The 16,376-nt window shown below is 38.0% G+C and overlaps 1 protein-coding gene across 10 annotated transcripts in view; it reads right to left on the reverse strand.

Annotated features, from left to right (window-relative positions):
* The window catches only part of LOC134751859 (ryanodine receptor), a 175,998-nt gene that overhangs the window by 93,946 nt on the left and 65,676 nt on the right, over window positions 1–16,376 (reverse strand). For 5 of the 10 annotated variants that reach the window (XM_063687372.1, XM_063687371.1, XM_063687368.1 and 2 more), the window contains exons 10-21: window positions 15,317–15,470; window positions 14,283–14,410; window positions 14,059–14,139; window positions 11,539–11,638; window positions 8,340–8,457; window positions 6,926–7,006; window positions 6,144–6,256; window positions 5,132–5,243; window positions 4,007–4,143; window positions 2,678–2,797; window positions 1,913–2,027; window positions 461–605 (exon numbers count right to left, since the gene is read on the reverse strand). In XM_063687372.1, coding sequence (XP_063543442.1) covers window positions 461–605; window positions 1,913–2,027; window positions 2,678–2,797; window positions 4,007–4,143; window positions 5,132–5,243; window positions 6,144–6,256; window positions 6,926–7,006; window positions 8,340–8,457; window positions 11,539–11,638; window positions 14,059–14,139; window positions 14,283–14,410; window positions 15,317–15,470 — 1,404 coding nt within the window. Of the gene's footprint in view, window positions 1–460; window positions 606–1,912; window positions 2,028–2,677; window positions 2,798–4,006; window positions 4,144–5,131; window positions 5,244–6,143; window positions 6,257–6,925; window positions 7,007–8,339; window positions 8,458–11,538; window positions 11,639–13,529; window positions 13,630–14,058; window positions 14,140–14,282; window positions 14,411–15,316; window positions 15,471–16,376 lie in introns of all 10 variants that reach the window. The other 5 variants (XM_063687375.1, XM_063687373.1, XM_063687369.1 and 2 more) reach the window with 2 other exon arrangements.

The following is a 16,376-nucleotide window of genomic DNA, read 5'->3' on the forward strand; positions in this document are numbered from 1 at the left end:
GGCTGTCACTCAAACCAAACTCGACTAATTTTGCAGTGTGGAGAGTAGACGTAAAGAGAACACTCTCTGAGTATAAAAAGTGGCCGTCAAAAGGCGTTAAATAGTCGTCACAATAGTAAGAGGGTATACGCCCAGTTGAGGTTTTATACACTACATTTTGGTTATAACTATGGAGGATAGAGATAGCTATTACTATTCTAGTCATCAAAAATATTAAATTTATCAACTCAGCGCACGTCACTCGGTCAATAAGGGCTAAGTTCTTAATACCCTCTTGCTACTCTAGCGCCACTCTCTGGAGATTTGGAACTATTATAGCTTACAGCTGGACATTTGCAACTATTCCCCCATATGAGTGTTCTCCTTACCTCTACCCTCCATATTTTACATGTATTTTAAGGGGTTCAAACTGTCATCCACTCAAAACTCAACCGTATCTCTCACAAGTTAAGGTCCATACCTGCGACACTCGTATCTGCGGGTTAGGCCGCCTCATGGCAGACCGTTCTGGCGACAATTCGCCGTCGCTGAAAGGGTCTGGTGTCTTGGACTTGCGGGATTTGGAGCGGTCACCGCTCTCGGCGCGCTTGCTTTTAGAGAAGAACCTTAAAATGAAAGAAATAGGGTTCATTATAGAAAGGAATAAAATACATTTATTTAACTCCACAACATATTACATAAGGAAAAGGAGACATAAAAGACATTGGACGCTAAAATAGGACCATAATGCCGCGGTAATCCGTGGCGCTGCTTTTCAGTGGGGACGTGACTTAAAACTATAAGTTAGTGGCTACACATACGCCAAAAACACATTATGTTGTACAGAAATATTTGTGTTTATACTTTGGTGTTAAAAAATAAACATTATAATGGAGTAACCTTGACCTTGAAAAAAAAAGTTGGGATTCGGGTCGGGGGATTGAGGGGTCGGAGGGTCACGGGATCGGTGGTGGTGGTAGTTCAGGGGTTGGGGGTTTGAGGTCTCGCCACTGAGGCGAAATGTTATAATTGCCAAACGAGACCAGTTTCTTTCACTTACTTCCTTATAGTTCGTTTCTATTTTGGAAAAAAAAAAACAAATTTTGTTCTTGCTTGTGACTCAACTCGCAAAAACTAACTTTACTGACTTAAATATACTTTACTCAAATAACTATCATAATCGGTCTTAGTCTCCTGGACTCCATTTATGTTATACTAGCTACTGTCCGCGACGTCTAATACGTGGAATGATGATAATGATTGATAAAAACTATCCAATGTCATTTACCTGGCCTCACTAGCTACATATCAAAGAGCATTGCTCTATATAATTTTTTTAGGGAACAGACAGAGTTACTAAGCGCCACTTGCACCATCCCACTAACCCGGGGTTAACCGGTTAAATCGTTAACCCAGTGTCAAATTGTACTGGTAACCAATGGTATAGTATGAATTATCTCAGATGATTTTTTCGGGCTCGGGCCCTAATCTGTTAAACAAAAGCTATTGTTTCCTTTATGCAGTGGTTACACTGCTTACTGCTAATAGCCCCGGCATAAGTAACGGGAACAAGCCCGTTTAAAAAGCAAATTTACCATTCTATTTATATGGTTCAAATTCATGAAACAGCCCATTCGGTGATAAGATAACACGTTTTGTTATTTCCAAAGAAAATACCACCCTGATTGTTCTCTGAATCTGTCACATAAATTTGAACCTTAATACTATCACGATAGTTGTTTTTTAAGCGACAAGGTTGCTTTGGCACGCGCTGAAGGCCGCTTTTAAAAGAAACAAAGACTTTTGTTTAAGATATTGGGGCCCGAGCCCACAAAAATCATCTCAGATAATTCATACTAAAACTCCAGGTTTTACCGGTTAACCCCGGGTTAGTGAATGGTGCAAGTAGGCCTAAGTTAAAAGCTATACTAACTTGAAAGGCGACCGCCCCCTCTTATCCTTCTTTTCATCCTTTTCACTTTGAACTCCTAACTCGTACTTCGACATTTCTGCCTCGCTCGTAGTACGGTGCATGCCGTTCACTTGACCTGCAACAATGAGACTTGAGTACAAGGTATAAGGTGCAAATTGCAATGGAGTTAAGTGGAGATATGTGGAAAGTTAGGGTAGAAGATAGTTTTTGAGAATAAATCGCCGTATGTCAGTTATAAATAACAATTTAGAGGTATTTATCAAATAAAAATAGCATGATTTTTATTTTAACTATGATGTTAAAAAACTGAATAAAGAAATTAAGATGACGATGTGACATGAATAATAGCATAAACCTGAAGAAATTAGAAAAATGTTTTTAGGTTAAATCACATATAATATCTGAAAACAATAGTTAAAATGCTACATTAAACATGCTTGATAGCAAATCAAATATTTTACAACATTTTTTGCGGTGAATAATATGAGGAGTTAGTTTATAGTGATATTTTGGCATCATATTTTCCGCATCGATAGCAGCTGATGACGATGGGTTCATAATTACAGGTAATCACTCAGTACCCTCAATATTTATAGTACAGTCAGCGGTTGTATAATGAATATTATAGTTCTCTGTGAAGTTGCATAATGAATATTTCAGTTCAGTTAATATCATAGAGTAAGATTAAAAAGTATGGCATTACAAGTTATATCTATGAGACCCTTAAAAGGTTGAACGACAAAAATGATTTTATTTTCATTAGACCTGGCTGTAAATTGTAATTCTGTATAGTGACGGTTCTCCCCACTGAGCCTTTTCGGGGAGGGCGGGAAGGCTGCCGCTTCAGGTTCAATTTGGGCTCGTCGGCTTCGTCGTAGTGGAGACCTTGGGTGGGGTAAAATAGGGTAAATTATAGGGTAACACAGAGCAAAAAAAAACTTGAAACAAATCATAGAGGTTAAGTAAGTGCAGTTTGGGATAGGGTAAACATACACGCTCAGATATATTAAGAGATTTTAGTCTATTATTTTTTCTGGGCATTAAAAAGGTAAATCAACGAAAGCAAAGGATTAAGGACACCTGAATAAAAATATAATACAATTTTTTTTTAGATCGATAAACTTCCTAAAAAAATGATGTGGATTGAATTTAGACTAAGAAGACCAAGCTATTAAATAACAGCAACAAAGGCAGCCAATTTGATTAAAAAACATGTCGTTTATAGAGCTACTTCCAGACTGGACTTTCATCGACCGAGATATTAGACCGTGATTACCTTTTGTATTGTTTTCGAGCGTTGAAAGCGAACACAGCCGATGCGCACGAATTAAGCTCGGGACACACTTATCCCACGATCCCACGTACGCAACGTATGCAATTAATTATGACATCTGAACCCTGAAATTTGTATGCTTAGAAACATACTTGTCATACGCAACGCAACGCATGACAATTATGTTTCTAAGCATACAAATTTCAGGGTTCAGATGTCATAATGCATTGCATACGTTGCGTACGTGGAATAAATGTGTTCCTGCCTTGAGGGTAGCACGAGCGCGGTCTACACAACTTTGACACCCACACGCTCTCTTCAATTACCCGTGAACAAGATGCATGTAAATGCGTCGAAATATCGGGAGCTCAAAAACAATACAAAAGGTAATCCCGGTCTATATCCCAGTCTATTTAAGTCGAGTGAAACTAACCGTGAATCATTCAAAACTGTTACTTCCAGACTTTCCACTTCAATTTCTGTGCAGAATGCCTAGACGAGCTGTCATCATCATCATTCGCTTGCCCTTGTCCCATTCACTTGGGGTCGGCACAGCATGTCTTTTTCTTCTATACCTCTCTGTCACCCGTCATCTCATCATTCACTTGCGTTCGTTTCATATCATCTCTCACACAGTCCATCCACCTTTTCCTCGGTTTTCCTCTCCTCGTACCTCTCTCCACATTCATCCTTAATACCTTTCTCGTCACATGACTTTCATCCCTCCGCATCACATGCCCGTACCACGCTAGGCGATTTGCCCTTACTTTTACGACAAGCTTAGACGAGCTGTATTATAACATTTGTAACTGTAAACATACCTTTGATATCGTTCATAGTGAAGCCACTGCGCATGATCTGATCGATGTGCGCCGGCATCTGCGCATCCGCGGCTTCTTTCATCAGCATCTGTTGACGCTCCTTGATCTCCACCCAGCGGCGGGCTTTCTCTCGCTCACTGTAATAATTAAATTCATCAGTATAATAATATTTAAAAAAAACATTATAGGACAATGTTACTCAGATTGACCTAGTCCCACAGTAAGCTCAATAAGGCTTGTGTTGTGGGCACTAGACGGCGATATATATAATACATAAGTATATACAAATACTAATATACATAGAAAACATCCATCCTCTCGGACACTCCTCAACAATTTTTTATCTTCTGCACCTCACTGCGACTTGTTTGCCGACAAAAATCATAAAATTAGAGTTTTTATCACGGTCTATATCCCGGTCAATATAAGTATAGTGAAAAATCATAAACTTTTAAAGATTTTTTACGTTTTTGTGAATCAACATAGCTAGCTTATTAATTATTGTGATATTTATCGTATAACTTTATTACCTATAGCTTTAATTACTTAATTTTACAGCGCATTGGCGCCCCTTAGCTGTGATGCAGAAAATTTTTAATTGAATAAATATCAATATCAATAACTCAGAAACAAATATTTGTGATAAACACACAAATAAGTGCCCTTACCAGGATTCGAACCCGGGACCTCCTGCTTCGTAGGCAGGGTCACTACCCACTAGGCTGTTTAACGCCACAACTTATACATAAAGATAAGAAGACATGCATACATAAAAACCTCGCGCTGAGACACAATGGCCACGCGCTCAGTCACAACGGCTACGCGCTCCCACAAAAGAAACAATGGCTTTTGTTTAACAGATTAGGGTCTTTGCCGTTAAAAATCATTTGAGAAGATTCAAACTATACAGTACAGTCTATTAGCTGTGAGAGAATCTTGGCTTGCGAGAATATTAAGAGCATCAAAATATTTGAAACGGTTATTTTATATTTACCATATATATACATATTAAACGGGTATCTTATATAGATCGACTACCTCAAATCCCATCATTACCATCATCGTGTCGCGATAAATATCATCGTGTCGCGACATGTTGTTTATAAATAACATCGAAAAACTTACTCGATAAATTGCGCATGACAGATGACAGGTAGCGACATCCTCAAGAACTCCCAGTTCGCTTTCTCCATAGTCTCGAACGTGTTGTGCGATATTTTCAAACATGGCGGCGTATCTGAAAAAAAGTGAAGTTACTAGAGAATGCAGATACTTTAGACGCGTAGTCAGGTTCGCTGTTTTTGATACTGGCACTTCCGCTCTTAGTGTACGGTCAAAGTATAGTATGAATTATCTCAGATGATTTTTTCGGGCTCGGGCCCTTATCGGGCCAACAAAAGCCTTTGTTATTTTTAAGAGCGGCCTTCAGCACGTGCCAAAGCAACCATATCGCTTAAAAAGCAACTATCGTGATAGTATTAAGGTTCAAATTTATGTGACAGCTTATGCAGAGAACAATCAGGGTGGTATTTTCTTTGGAGATAACAAAACGTGTTATCTCCGAATGGGCTGTTTGGTGAATTTGAACCATATAAATCTGTTTTGTGGCTAGCTTTAAGTTTTTAGGTTACAGTTTTAATTCAAATTTTTTTTTTTTGTAAATTTTTTGTAAGCTTTTATTCTATGTTTTGTTATATATACTTAATTCATTGTGCATTTTATATTTCATTATTGTTTTTATTTTTTCTATTTTTTTAATTTTGTTATTGTTTTTATTTGTGTCGTTGGCGTATGTGTCGCCACCAACTCATAGTTTTAAGTCAGGTCCCCACTGAAAACCAGCGCCGCGGATTACCGCGGCATTATGCTGAGTGGGGTCCTATTTTAGCGTCCAATGTTTGTTGTCTGTATGTTTCCTTTTTTCATATATGTAATCTGTTGTGGCGTTAAATAAATGTATTTTCTTTCTTTCTTTCTTTCTTTCTAAATAGGATGGTAAATTTGCTTTTTAATGTCGGGGCTACTAGTAAGCAACCACTGCATAAAGGAAACAAAACCTTTTGTTTAACAGAGATTAGGGCCCGTGCCCGAAAAAATCATCTGAGATAATTTACAGACTGGAACAAAAAAGTTATACCTGAGCCAGCCGGTATTCTCGTAACGTCAATCCTAGTGTCGATCATCTCATCGGTGTTTTCGAAAATGGGCTGGTCCTTCGTGTACCAGTGGGTGACGTCTCGCTTCATGTTACTATAAAAAAAAAACATCATCATCCTCACGCACTTTTACTTACGCACAGGAGGAAGGACTCCCGAAGAGTCCGAAATCAAAATATTTTGAAATATGTCTCACGATAGTTTAATTTCGATCATCGTCATCACTTGCTTATACATGGTGTATAAATAAGTGCATTCCCGTTGCCAGGGAGGTTTTGGGATTATACTGAGCAACTTTTACTATGGGACCAACCCCGAAATCGCAAAAAAAAATTTGGCTGTTTCATACATTTCAGCTGGTCCATTTTCTATGGGAGGGTACATTTTTTTTTCGCGATTTCGTGGTTGGTCCCGTAGTAAAAGTTGCTCAGTATAATCCCAAAACCTCCCTGGCAAAGGGAATGCACTTATTTTTTAGCCACCCTGTATAGTTCTTTATGCGTGCGTACGTACGTAGTGGCTAAAAAGTTAATTGCAGCAACTTGTGATAAAGAAGAAAATCGGAAAAATATTTTTAACTACCTTCGAATAAGTGTCAGGCGTATTATAGATGGCTTTATCCACGTGATAAATTAAGTGTCATTTTTAACACCACGACGCGATTAAATGTCACTTTTAATCGCGTGTCTGTCACGTAAACAAAAGATGATAAAACTTGAAACACGTATAATTTTAACATATATATATATAGGTAGGTACTTACACGCAGAAAGGTTCGTAGCCCTCCTGAAGACCGCACATTGTAAAGAACTTCAATGAGTTAACGTCTTGTCCGTACGTCAACCTGAAAGGAAGTATATAGAAAGTATAATAAACGAATAAAATAATAGCTATAATGTATAAACTGACAACCAATAAGTTAATAGAATAAATTATGTACTGTCCGCGCCCCAATTCCGTGCATTCGGAGGTCGAGGAAGTGGGGGGGGGGGAGGGGTGCGCCGTGCGCCGTGCCCGTATGTACAAAATGACACCACTCTATCACGACGCCCAACATTCCTAACATTCCTCAGCCGTGCACGGAATTCGCGCGCGGACAAAATGACACCACTCCGTCACGACGCCCAACATTCCTAACATTCCTCCGCCGTGCACGGAATTCGCGCGCGGACAAAATGACACCACTCTGTCACGTCGCCCAACATTCCTAACATTCCTCAGCCGTGCACGGAATTCGCGCGTGGACAAAATGACACCACTCTGTCACGACGCCCAACATTCCTAACATTCCTCAGCCGTGCACGGAATTCGCGCGCGGACAAAATGACACCACTCTGTCACGACGCCCAATATTCCTAACATTCCTCAGCCGTGCACGGAATTCGCGCGCGGACAAAATTATACCACTCTGTCACGACGCCCAACATTCCTAACATTCCTCAGCCGTGCATGGAATTCGCGCGCGGACAAAATGACACCACTCTGTCACGACGGCTAACATTCCTAACATTCCTGAGCTGTGCACGGAATTCGCGCGCGGACAGTAGCTCGCTGTTGAGGCGATGGCGCCCCATTATCCTGTGCACGTTGGCCGACCGGTGGGACCGGTGGCTAAAGCACTGGGTAAAATTTCTTGTTAAGATTCCATTAAGGCCGGTCCATCGGTTTGCTGCTGTTACTGTTACATTTCGCAAGAAAGAACGGGAAAGATCATGCGCGTCAAGTGTCTATTTTGATCGAATTTTGTCGAGTTTTATTCATTTTTATGTTACCTTACAATATCGAAATTCGAAAGCTAAGAAATTACTATTTAAGTTAAGATTGTTTTTTCTTCTTTTTTTGTTTATAGTATCACATAATAAAAAACCGAGTAAAGTTTGATTAATAGTCCGAGTTAGAGGTTACTTTAGGAATTAATTGTATCGAGCGAAGTGTCATAATTCGTGTATCGGAAGCTATGTTATTAAAGATAATATAGTCAAGAACTACATATATTTTTTCCACGTCTACGAATATCAACGCGTCATAGAAAAATATGATCATATAAGGAGATTTTTCGCCTTCTGGCTCAGGGAACCGCCTTAAAAGTTAAAATTAAAACTTATACTCTAGTACTTTTTGCCTGAAACCATCAAATAATTATTAATTGGTATTTTGGGGTATACATCATTACATACCTGGCTTTCTGTCCCACTCCAAGTGTGCAAGCGGGCACGAAGTTATCGCCCTGCACGTCAGCGAACGTTGTTTCACCACCCAGCGCATCCATTAAAAGCTCGCCATTAAGCGAAAAACCTGCGTAAATACAATTACTTTTAAATTTACTCATTTTGAAAAGATCTGATTGAGAAGATTTTAACATTCGATAATTCATATCGGATTTTATGTCATTGGGATTTTATTTATTTATTTAAACTATTGCACAAAAGAAAAAACTGAATGTACAAAAGGAGTCAACCTTCGGGCAGAGCAGAGAGGATTGCATGTAAATTAAATTTTTAATAGTTATTCAACAATTTAAATATAAAAACGGGGTTGGACTAAAGCAAAGGGGGTGCCGACACTTAGAAAAATTTTCATCGGAGTGATGTTATTATGACACCTATTTTTTATTGTGTTATCGTAGAGAATACGCTAAAATAAGCATGTTTTGTAGGAAAAACTTTTATCTAAAATCAAAAATGGCCGAGATATTTGACCCGCAAGTTGAAACCACTACTTGACAAATTAAAATCAATCATTTGGAAAAGTAAATTTAAGTAACAGAGACAAGATAGGTGCGACGACGAGCGAAGCGAGGAGGAGTGTGTTAGGTTGACCGCGATGATCGCGATCATCAGATCAGAACAGACGTTATTGTACCTACTAAAAAAAGTCTTTTTTTGCACCTCCTTTGCTTTAGGCCAACCCATACATGTATTTAAATTTACCATCAACGTAAATAAAAATTTATAAATAGTCTCAAGTGACTTAATTAAGATAGCAGTTTCAGCACTGTGTTGTGTTAAATAATAAAATTAATAAATTAGTGATAAACTCAAGCAGGGCGATATATAATTAAAAGTATTACTAGATTAGCACACGATGATATTAGATGATTAGTTACAACGTTAAGGGCCGTTTACGCTGGACAATAATGTAAAATGTATCAAACCGAAGACGATTTTAACAGGTCATAAGTAACCAACTAAATTTAAAGTACAACTACAAAATACTGTTAATTCCCTAAAAGGAGTATATTTCCAATTTCTACTACTAATGGCGCAATGAATATTATACATTTCTGTTTATCTACTGTATCTACTAACTACTGAGCACTGTTGTTAAAGAGCTTTAGTGATGATCTCTACTCGTGCTGTGATTTCTACATGACGGCACAGCTAGCGTCAAACATAAATCAAAACAGGGGCCCATTTCTCAAACGGTATTAGACTAATATTATTAGTCCAAGAACTGTCAAGTCGTATGGGTTACCATGCCAACACACTAATAATACTAGACTAATACCGTTCGAGAAATAGGTCCCAGGGGCCCATTTGTCGAACGGTATTAAACTAATATTATTAGTCCACGAACTGGGGCCCATTTCTTGAACGGTATTAGACTAATATTATTAGTCCATGAACTGTCAAATCGTATGGGTTACCATGGCAACATACTTATTATATTAGACTAAGGGTCGGTTGCACCAAACCGTCTGTCACCGTTTTACCGTTCGCTAAATTTTATTGTATGGAAAGTTTCATAGTTCTCTGTTGCTTGACGTTAATCAGTCTGCTAATTGTGGTTGGTGCAACTGGCCCTAATACCGATCGAGAAATGGGTTCCTGTTAAGTCGTTTGGGTTACCATGGCAACACGCTAATAATATTAGACTAATACCGATCGAGAAATGGGTCCCTGTTAAGTCGTTTGGGTTACCATGGCAACACGCTAATAATATTAGACTAATACCGATCGAGAAATGGGTCCCTGTTAAGTCGTGTGGGTTACCATGGCAACACGCTAATAATATTAGACTAATACCGATCGAGGAAGGGGCCCCTGACAATACACCATAACATTGGCTATTTGTCATAAAAACGGACATAATTATTTGGTCGTAACTGTATTCTTGTGAAAACTTCTGTTATTGAAAGCAAAGCAATGCGGTGGTTTTAATTTGAGAAAAGCTAATTAATAAATTAAATTTGGAAGCGAGTTTGGTGCGTTTACGAAGGTGTTGTGAAAATTTTCTAAAAATACAAGCAAAAAATGTGAAATAAAATAAAAATCAATTTAATGAAAATATTTATGAGCAATTTTCATTGATGTTATGACAATGCAAATAAAAGAGTTTCGTATTTTAAACAGTGTTATATAGCATAAATTTACTTATGAATACCGAAAAAACTACATATGAAATTTCTACCTATAAATTAGACAAAATCGTTTAAAGACATAAATGACGTGACCGAGTATCACTGTATAAATAAAATATTTAAACAATCGGACAAGTGTGATTCGGACTCGCCCACCGAGGGTTCCGTACTTTTTAATATTTGTTGTTATAGCGGCAACAGAAATACATCTGTGAAAGTTTCAACTGCCTAGCTATCACGGTTCATGAGATACAGCCTGGTGACAAGCAGACGGACAGACGGACAGAGGAGTAGGTATAGTCTGCATCTTCTCAAATTATTTTTTTGTCAGACCCTAATCTGTTATACAAATGCATTTGTTCCTTTTATACGTGCGCGTGTCCATTGTTGGTGAGCGCGTGACCATTGTGTATCAGCGAGTGGCATGCGCTCACCAACAATGGCCACGCGCTCACCAACAATGGGCACGCGCTCACCAACAATGGGCACGCGCACGCACAAAAGGAATAAAGGCTTTTGTTTAACAGATTAGGGTCTTTGGCGAAAACACCATTCGAGAAGATGCAGACTATAATAGGGTCCCTTTTTTACCCTACCCAATACATCACAACGTTTCGAACCCTTTACAGCGTTCGTGGTCAAAGGGTGACTGAGTAAAAACTACAAAGTTCAAAAATACCCACATACAAAAAATAATGAACCATAAACTATAAACTTTAAGGCTGGTTGTACATGCACAATCGGTTCATTAGGCTAGTTATACAATACAACTATTTTCAAGTAAAGATATATATGTATATATATACGCAATAAAGTCACGCCGGCTCCAACCCTATACCTCTGACCCACGAACGCTGTAAAGGGTTCGTAATCGTAATAAATTCAATATACGCGACATAACCCGTTTTCATAGTTTTATTTCATGAGTAACTATCGCGGTAACCGAAGACAAGATGACATCTAGAAAATGTTCGCAGCAACTTCGCAAAAACGCAACTTTAATGGCTTTAACGTACTTATCGTCTTATCGATCAGATCTAGGAACACTCCGACTACGTCACCCACCGCCCATTGCTTGCCAAACGGTTCCGTACTACCGCTGTACACTTTTTCCTCCTTGAAATAACAAATAATCATAGACATATATATTACTTCGTAAAGACCGGCCTTACGAGCACTGCGAATGGGGCCGATACATTGGAGTCAAAATCGTATTTAGTTACACCAGCGCGCTCAGTCGTGTGGCGAATTGCGCAGTGGAAAGGTCGGTGTTCGGTCGGAATTGTATGCATACGCTTATAGTTTGTTTACACTAATGACGCCTTTCCACTACACAATTCGCCACACGATTGAGCGCGCTGGTGTAACTAAATGCGATTTTGATTCCAATATATCGGCCCCATTCGTAGTGCTCGTAAGGCCGGTCTTTACAAAGTAATATATATGTCTACGCAAATAATACAAAATAACATTTTAATCCTTCGCGCTTTGAACACATATTAAATCACATTTATATTCGGGTCTATCGCGAATTTATTTTGTTACCTTTATTTACCGACGTTTCGACACAGGTTTCACTGGTCGTGGTCGCGGCTGACTGACGTCCCAACAAAAAAATAAAGGTAACAAAATAAATTCGCGATAGACCCGATTATAAATGTGATTTAATATGAATCCAAAATAAGATCTAAATTCTGATACACAGGCAAAATATGACACAAGTTTCAACTTTAGGTACATTCGTAAATAAATCTCGTGTTGAAGGTATAAGTTGGAAGGTTTTTATAATAGTTGTTTGTCGCCCTAAATAAAAAAAGTAGGTTTAAAAATAATGACATATCATACTCGTAGCAATATTTCAGCTACACTTTCAAATAGGGAATGGTAAGACCTAATAGGGACCGTGCGCGTTGGAGGGTCTGCCATCTTGTGGCCTGAATCGGAACCATAAACATGTACATCACATGTATATTGACACTTCACGCCAAAGCAAGTGCTGCCATCTTGTGGGCTACTTTGGAAGCATAAACTACACATTTGCGCCTCGCGCCAAAAATCCGACGTCTCCTGTGCTGCCCCCTACAGTTTATGCACGCTCCCTATCAACAGGCGCACCTATCGTTTCTTCTACAATCAAAACAATTAATTTTTATGAACGAAATATAATATTTAAACTTACGATATGTAAACATGTTAACACTTTTATGGCAAAAATTTTGGTGTGCTTTTTGCACTTGCCCAGATAATTGCTGCAGATACATTGGAATAGATAATTATTAAGCCAGGTATATAAACTTTAATTCACATTACACTGACATACATTTATTATATAAGGTTTTACAAAATAATTTCCAACACTGTCATTTTTGCAGTTAACTATATATATGGATAAATAAATATTTTTCATATAGGATAGAAAACAACACAAAATACATATAAAACAAGAGGGATGTAACATTTTGCTTTTATTGACAAGTATTGTTACCACAAGTTACACATTTATTCATAAATGATGTTTCTCTGATGGCAACCATGTAGGTAATTTTGATTATGATGTACGTTATAAAGGACATCTGAATTCAGTTTCAGGTGATAATGTGGACACGCTGGACAAAAGCACCAATTTTTTTTATGTACTTGTTAGGTCCATAGCTTTAAGTTTTTGATAGGAACCAACTCCTCCGTCGGCCATCTTTAGTTTTATGGCGGCCATTTTGATTATACATATATCATTAATATCTCGAGTTCTAAATAACGTAGAATCACAAACTTAGTGTCTAAATATACATATTTGGGGTCAAGGAATGCTATCAAAAACTTAAAGCTATGGACCTAACAAGTGCCTGAAAAACAAATTGGTGCTTTTGTCCAGCGTGTCCACATTTACGACAATTTGTTCGAGCACTCTGCCCCACTAAATTTATTCTTTCCAATGTAGCCTTCAGCCTACCGACTCTATTTTTTAATGATATCAGAGAAACATCGCTGGCGTCTATAAGCCACTCACTAATGGTTTGGTCGAGAACATCTAAGAAGCAGCCGACGATGTCGCCAACTTTGAACAGCTGTCCAAAACTGTCGTTCGATCCGCCGTGCACTTTAACGCACTGCGTTAGACAATCAACATTGTTACATTTCACAGGTATGTGTGACTTTAGTTTGTCTCTTTTTTACCAACACAATTTCAAGGAATACTAATTTTCAACTAAAATTGTATTGATGACGCATACCTACTGGGAATATCGACATGTGTCACTACTACTGTCGACATTCAAATTTTTGTTTATTCATCTTTTTCTCGAGAAAATAATGGGTATTCTAAAATTTTCTTTTAAGTAGGTAAATATACCAAGGAAATTATGTAACAAATTAATGGTATACTGTAGGTACCTGTCAAAATACTCTGAACACTTATAACTCTTATAAGTAATAATTTGCATATTTAAAATAGTTTTTACTAAATTAATATATTGTACACTACACGATTTTGTAAACGTATCAATTATGTATCAGTATAAAGGACATCTGAAACTTACATTGTATCCGTCGAATGCCCAGGAGTTCTCATCTTGACCCAACATCATACCGGGAGCCATGTCAGCGTGTGCCCAACCAACCTGTTTACAAATGGTTACGAGTAAGACAAAGTTCTTGTAAAATAAAACGTTATAAGTATTGTTTGTTATAAATAACATCACAACAAAAATGTAAAAAATTGTATCTATATCTAGGTGGGTCTTAAGAGGTTAAAATCACTAACCCTCATTGGTCCAGCGGTGAGTATTTCAAACTCGAAGTACCACTTGCCAGAACTAACAGCGTAGTTTTTCTCGGCTCTGTATGTTCGGAAGTCGGCTTGCTTTTGCTTCGAAGCCTCCAGCAGCAAAGCTATTAAAAAAAAAACGATTGACTGGTTGTCCATTGTATGGGACATCGCTAATAATCTAATAGTAGTAGCTGTTTCAAAAAAAAATTAATATTATATAATAATTTTTTGTTACCAACAACCCTGGTTAACCCTTTACCGCATACAATGTGTTCGTTTGTCTATCTTGATCTGTTTATTGTTTCATTCTCAATTGCTCAAAGATTGACTGGAAGAGATCCCTTATAGGGATAAGTCCGCCTTTGTACATTGTATATATTTATGTTCTTTTATTGTGTTTGTAATCTGTCTTATGTACAATAAAGTGTTTACATACATACATACATACATACATACAATGCCATATATGGCGGATATGATATTCAACTCTATTGACAGCTATTAAAGTCGAAATTTAAGCAAATATTTTTTATTACATGCAGTAAGGAGTTAAAAAAACTAATTTCAAACTGCATTTATCCATACACGAAACAGTGTACGGACGGTTTCTGACGCAGTGTTACGGTTGGAGATTGTCTTGTCCGTTATAAATGACATCTGAGTTAAATTCACTATAGTGTTCTCGACAATGTAGTCTTCTTCCGAAAAATCCTTAATGAATCCTCATCATGTCGGTCTTTCTATTAATAGTAGATATAATGTAAATAACTGTTAGTTTGTCTTACCTTCATGCTGTTCACCAGTCGGCGGGTCCAACATATATCCGTACACGAGCAGCGTACGGACGGTTTCTGACGCAGTGTTACGGTCGGAGATTGTCTTGTCCGTTATAAATGACATCTGAGTTAAATCCCATATAGTGTTCTCGACAATGTAGTCTTCTTCCGAAGAATCCTTAATGAATCCTCATCATGTCGGTCTTTCTATTAATAGTAGATATAATGTAAATAACTGTTAGTTTGTCTTACCTTCATGCTGTTCACCAGTCGGCGGGTCCAACATATATCCGTACACGAGCAGCGTACGGACGGTTTCTGACGCGGTGTCGCGATTAGCTTTCTTGATGGCGTCGTCGACTTTGGGATACGGCACCAAGTGCGGAGATCGGTGCATGTCGGGATCCTGCGTGGCATAAAATTATGATGTGCTTTATTAAAAAACCGGACAAGTGCGAGTCGGATACGCCCACCGAGGGTTCCGTACTTTTTAGAATTTGTTTTTGTAGCGGCAACAGAAATACATCATCTGTAAAAATTTCAACTGTCTAGCTATCACGGTTCATGAGATGCAGCCTGGTGACATACAGACGGACAGCGGAGTCTTAGTAATAGGGTCCCGTTTTTACCCTTTGGGTACGGAACCCTAAAAACAAGTTACAGTTTACAGGTTTGGTCCTCGCCACTGGAGTATAAGTAAATATTCTTTATTACACCACACAGAAAACAAAATAAAAAAACAGATTAACAATTTAAATATAGGTAGAAACAGGCAGTCTTAACGATTTAGGCGATCTCTTCCAGACAACCTTAGCTTAGTCACTTTTTCAATAAAACAATAATTGAATAACGACATCGTTAATGCTTTCTAAAAAGAGAAACAAAATGTTATTTCTAACAGACATGGGCATAAATTTAAGCCGAAATAACAATATTCATTATATTTAATAACAAGATGGTAGTTTATCTTGGCAAAAACATTTTCAAGTTACCACTCTCAAAACAAGACGGCATAAAGTAACTATTAAGAGAATTTTCAGTCTCTTCTTAAAATAAATATGGGTTCGGGGTACAACACAATCGGACCAAAATTGTACAAAATTATGATATATATTTTTGTTACACTTTCACGAAAAATGTAACAAAAATGAATCTTCGGCAAATCTTCTTTCTTCTACTGTTGATATCTACAAACTCAATGTGCTGTGACCCTCACACCTAGTAGTACTTTATCTATACTAAGTGTGACTGTCCCAGCCACCGAATTTAAGATTGTTTCCGTCCCTTCAGTCTTCTTCCAGGAGTAAAAAAT

This window comes from Cydia strobilella, chromosome 23 (genome assembly GCF_947568885.1).
Source record: "Cydia strobilella chromosome 23, ilCydStro3.1, whole genome shotgun sequence".
Taxonomy (NCBI): domain Eukaryota; kingdom Metazoa; phylum Arthropoda; class Insecta; order Lepidoptera; family Tortricidae; genus Cydia; species Cydia strobilella.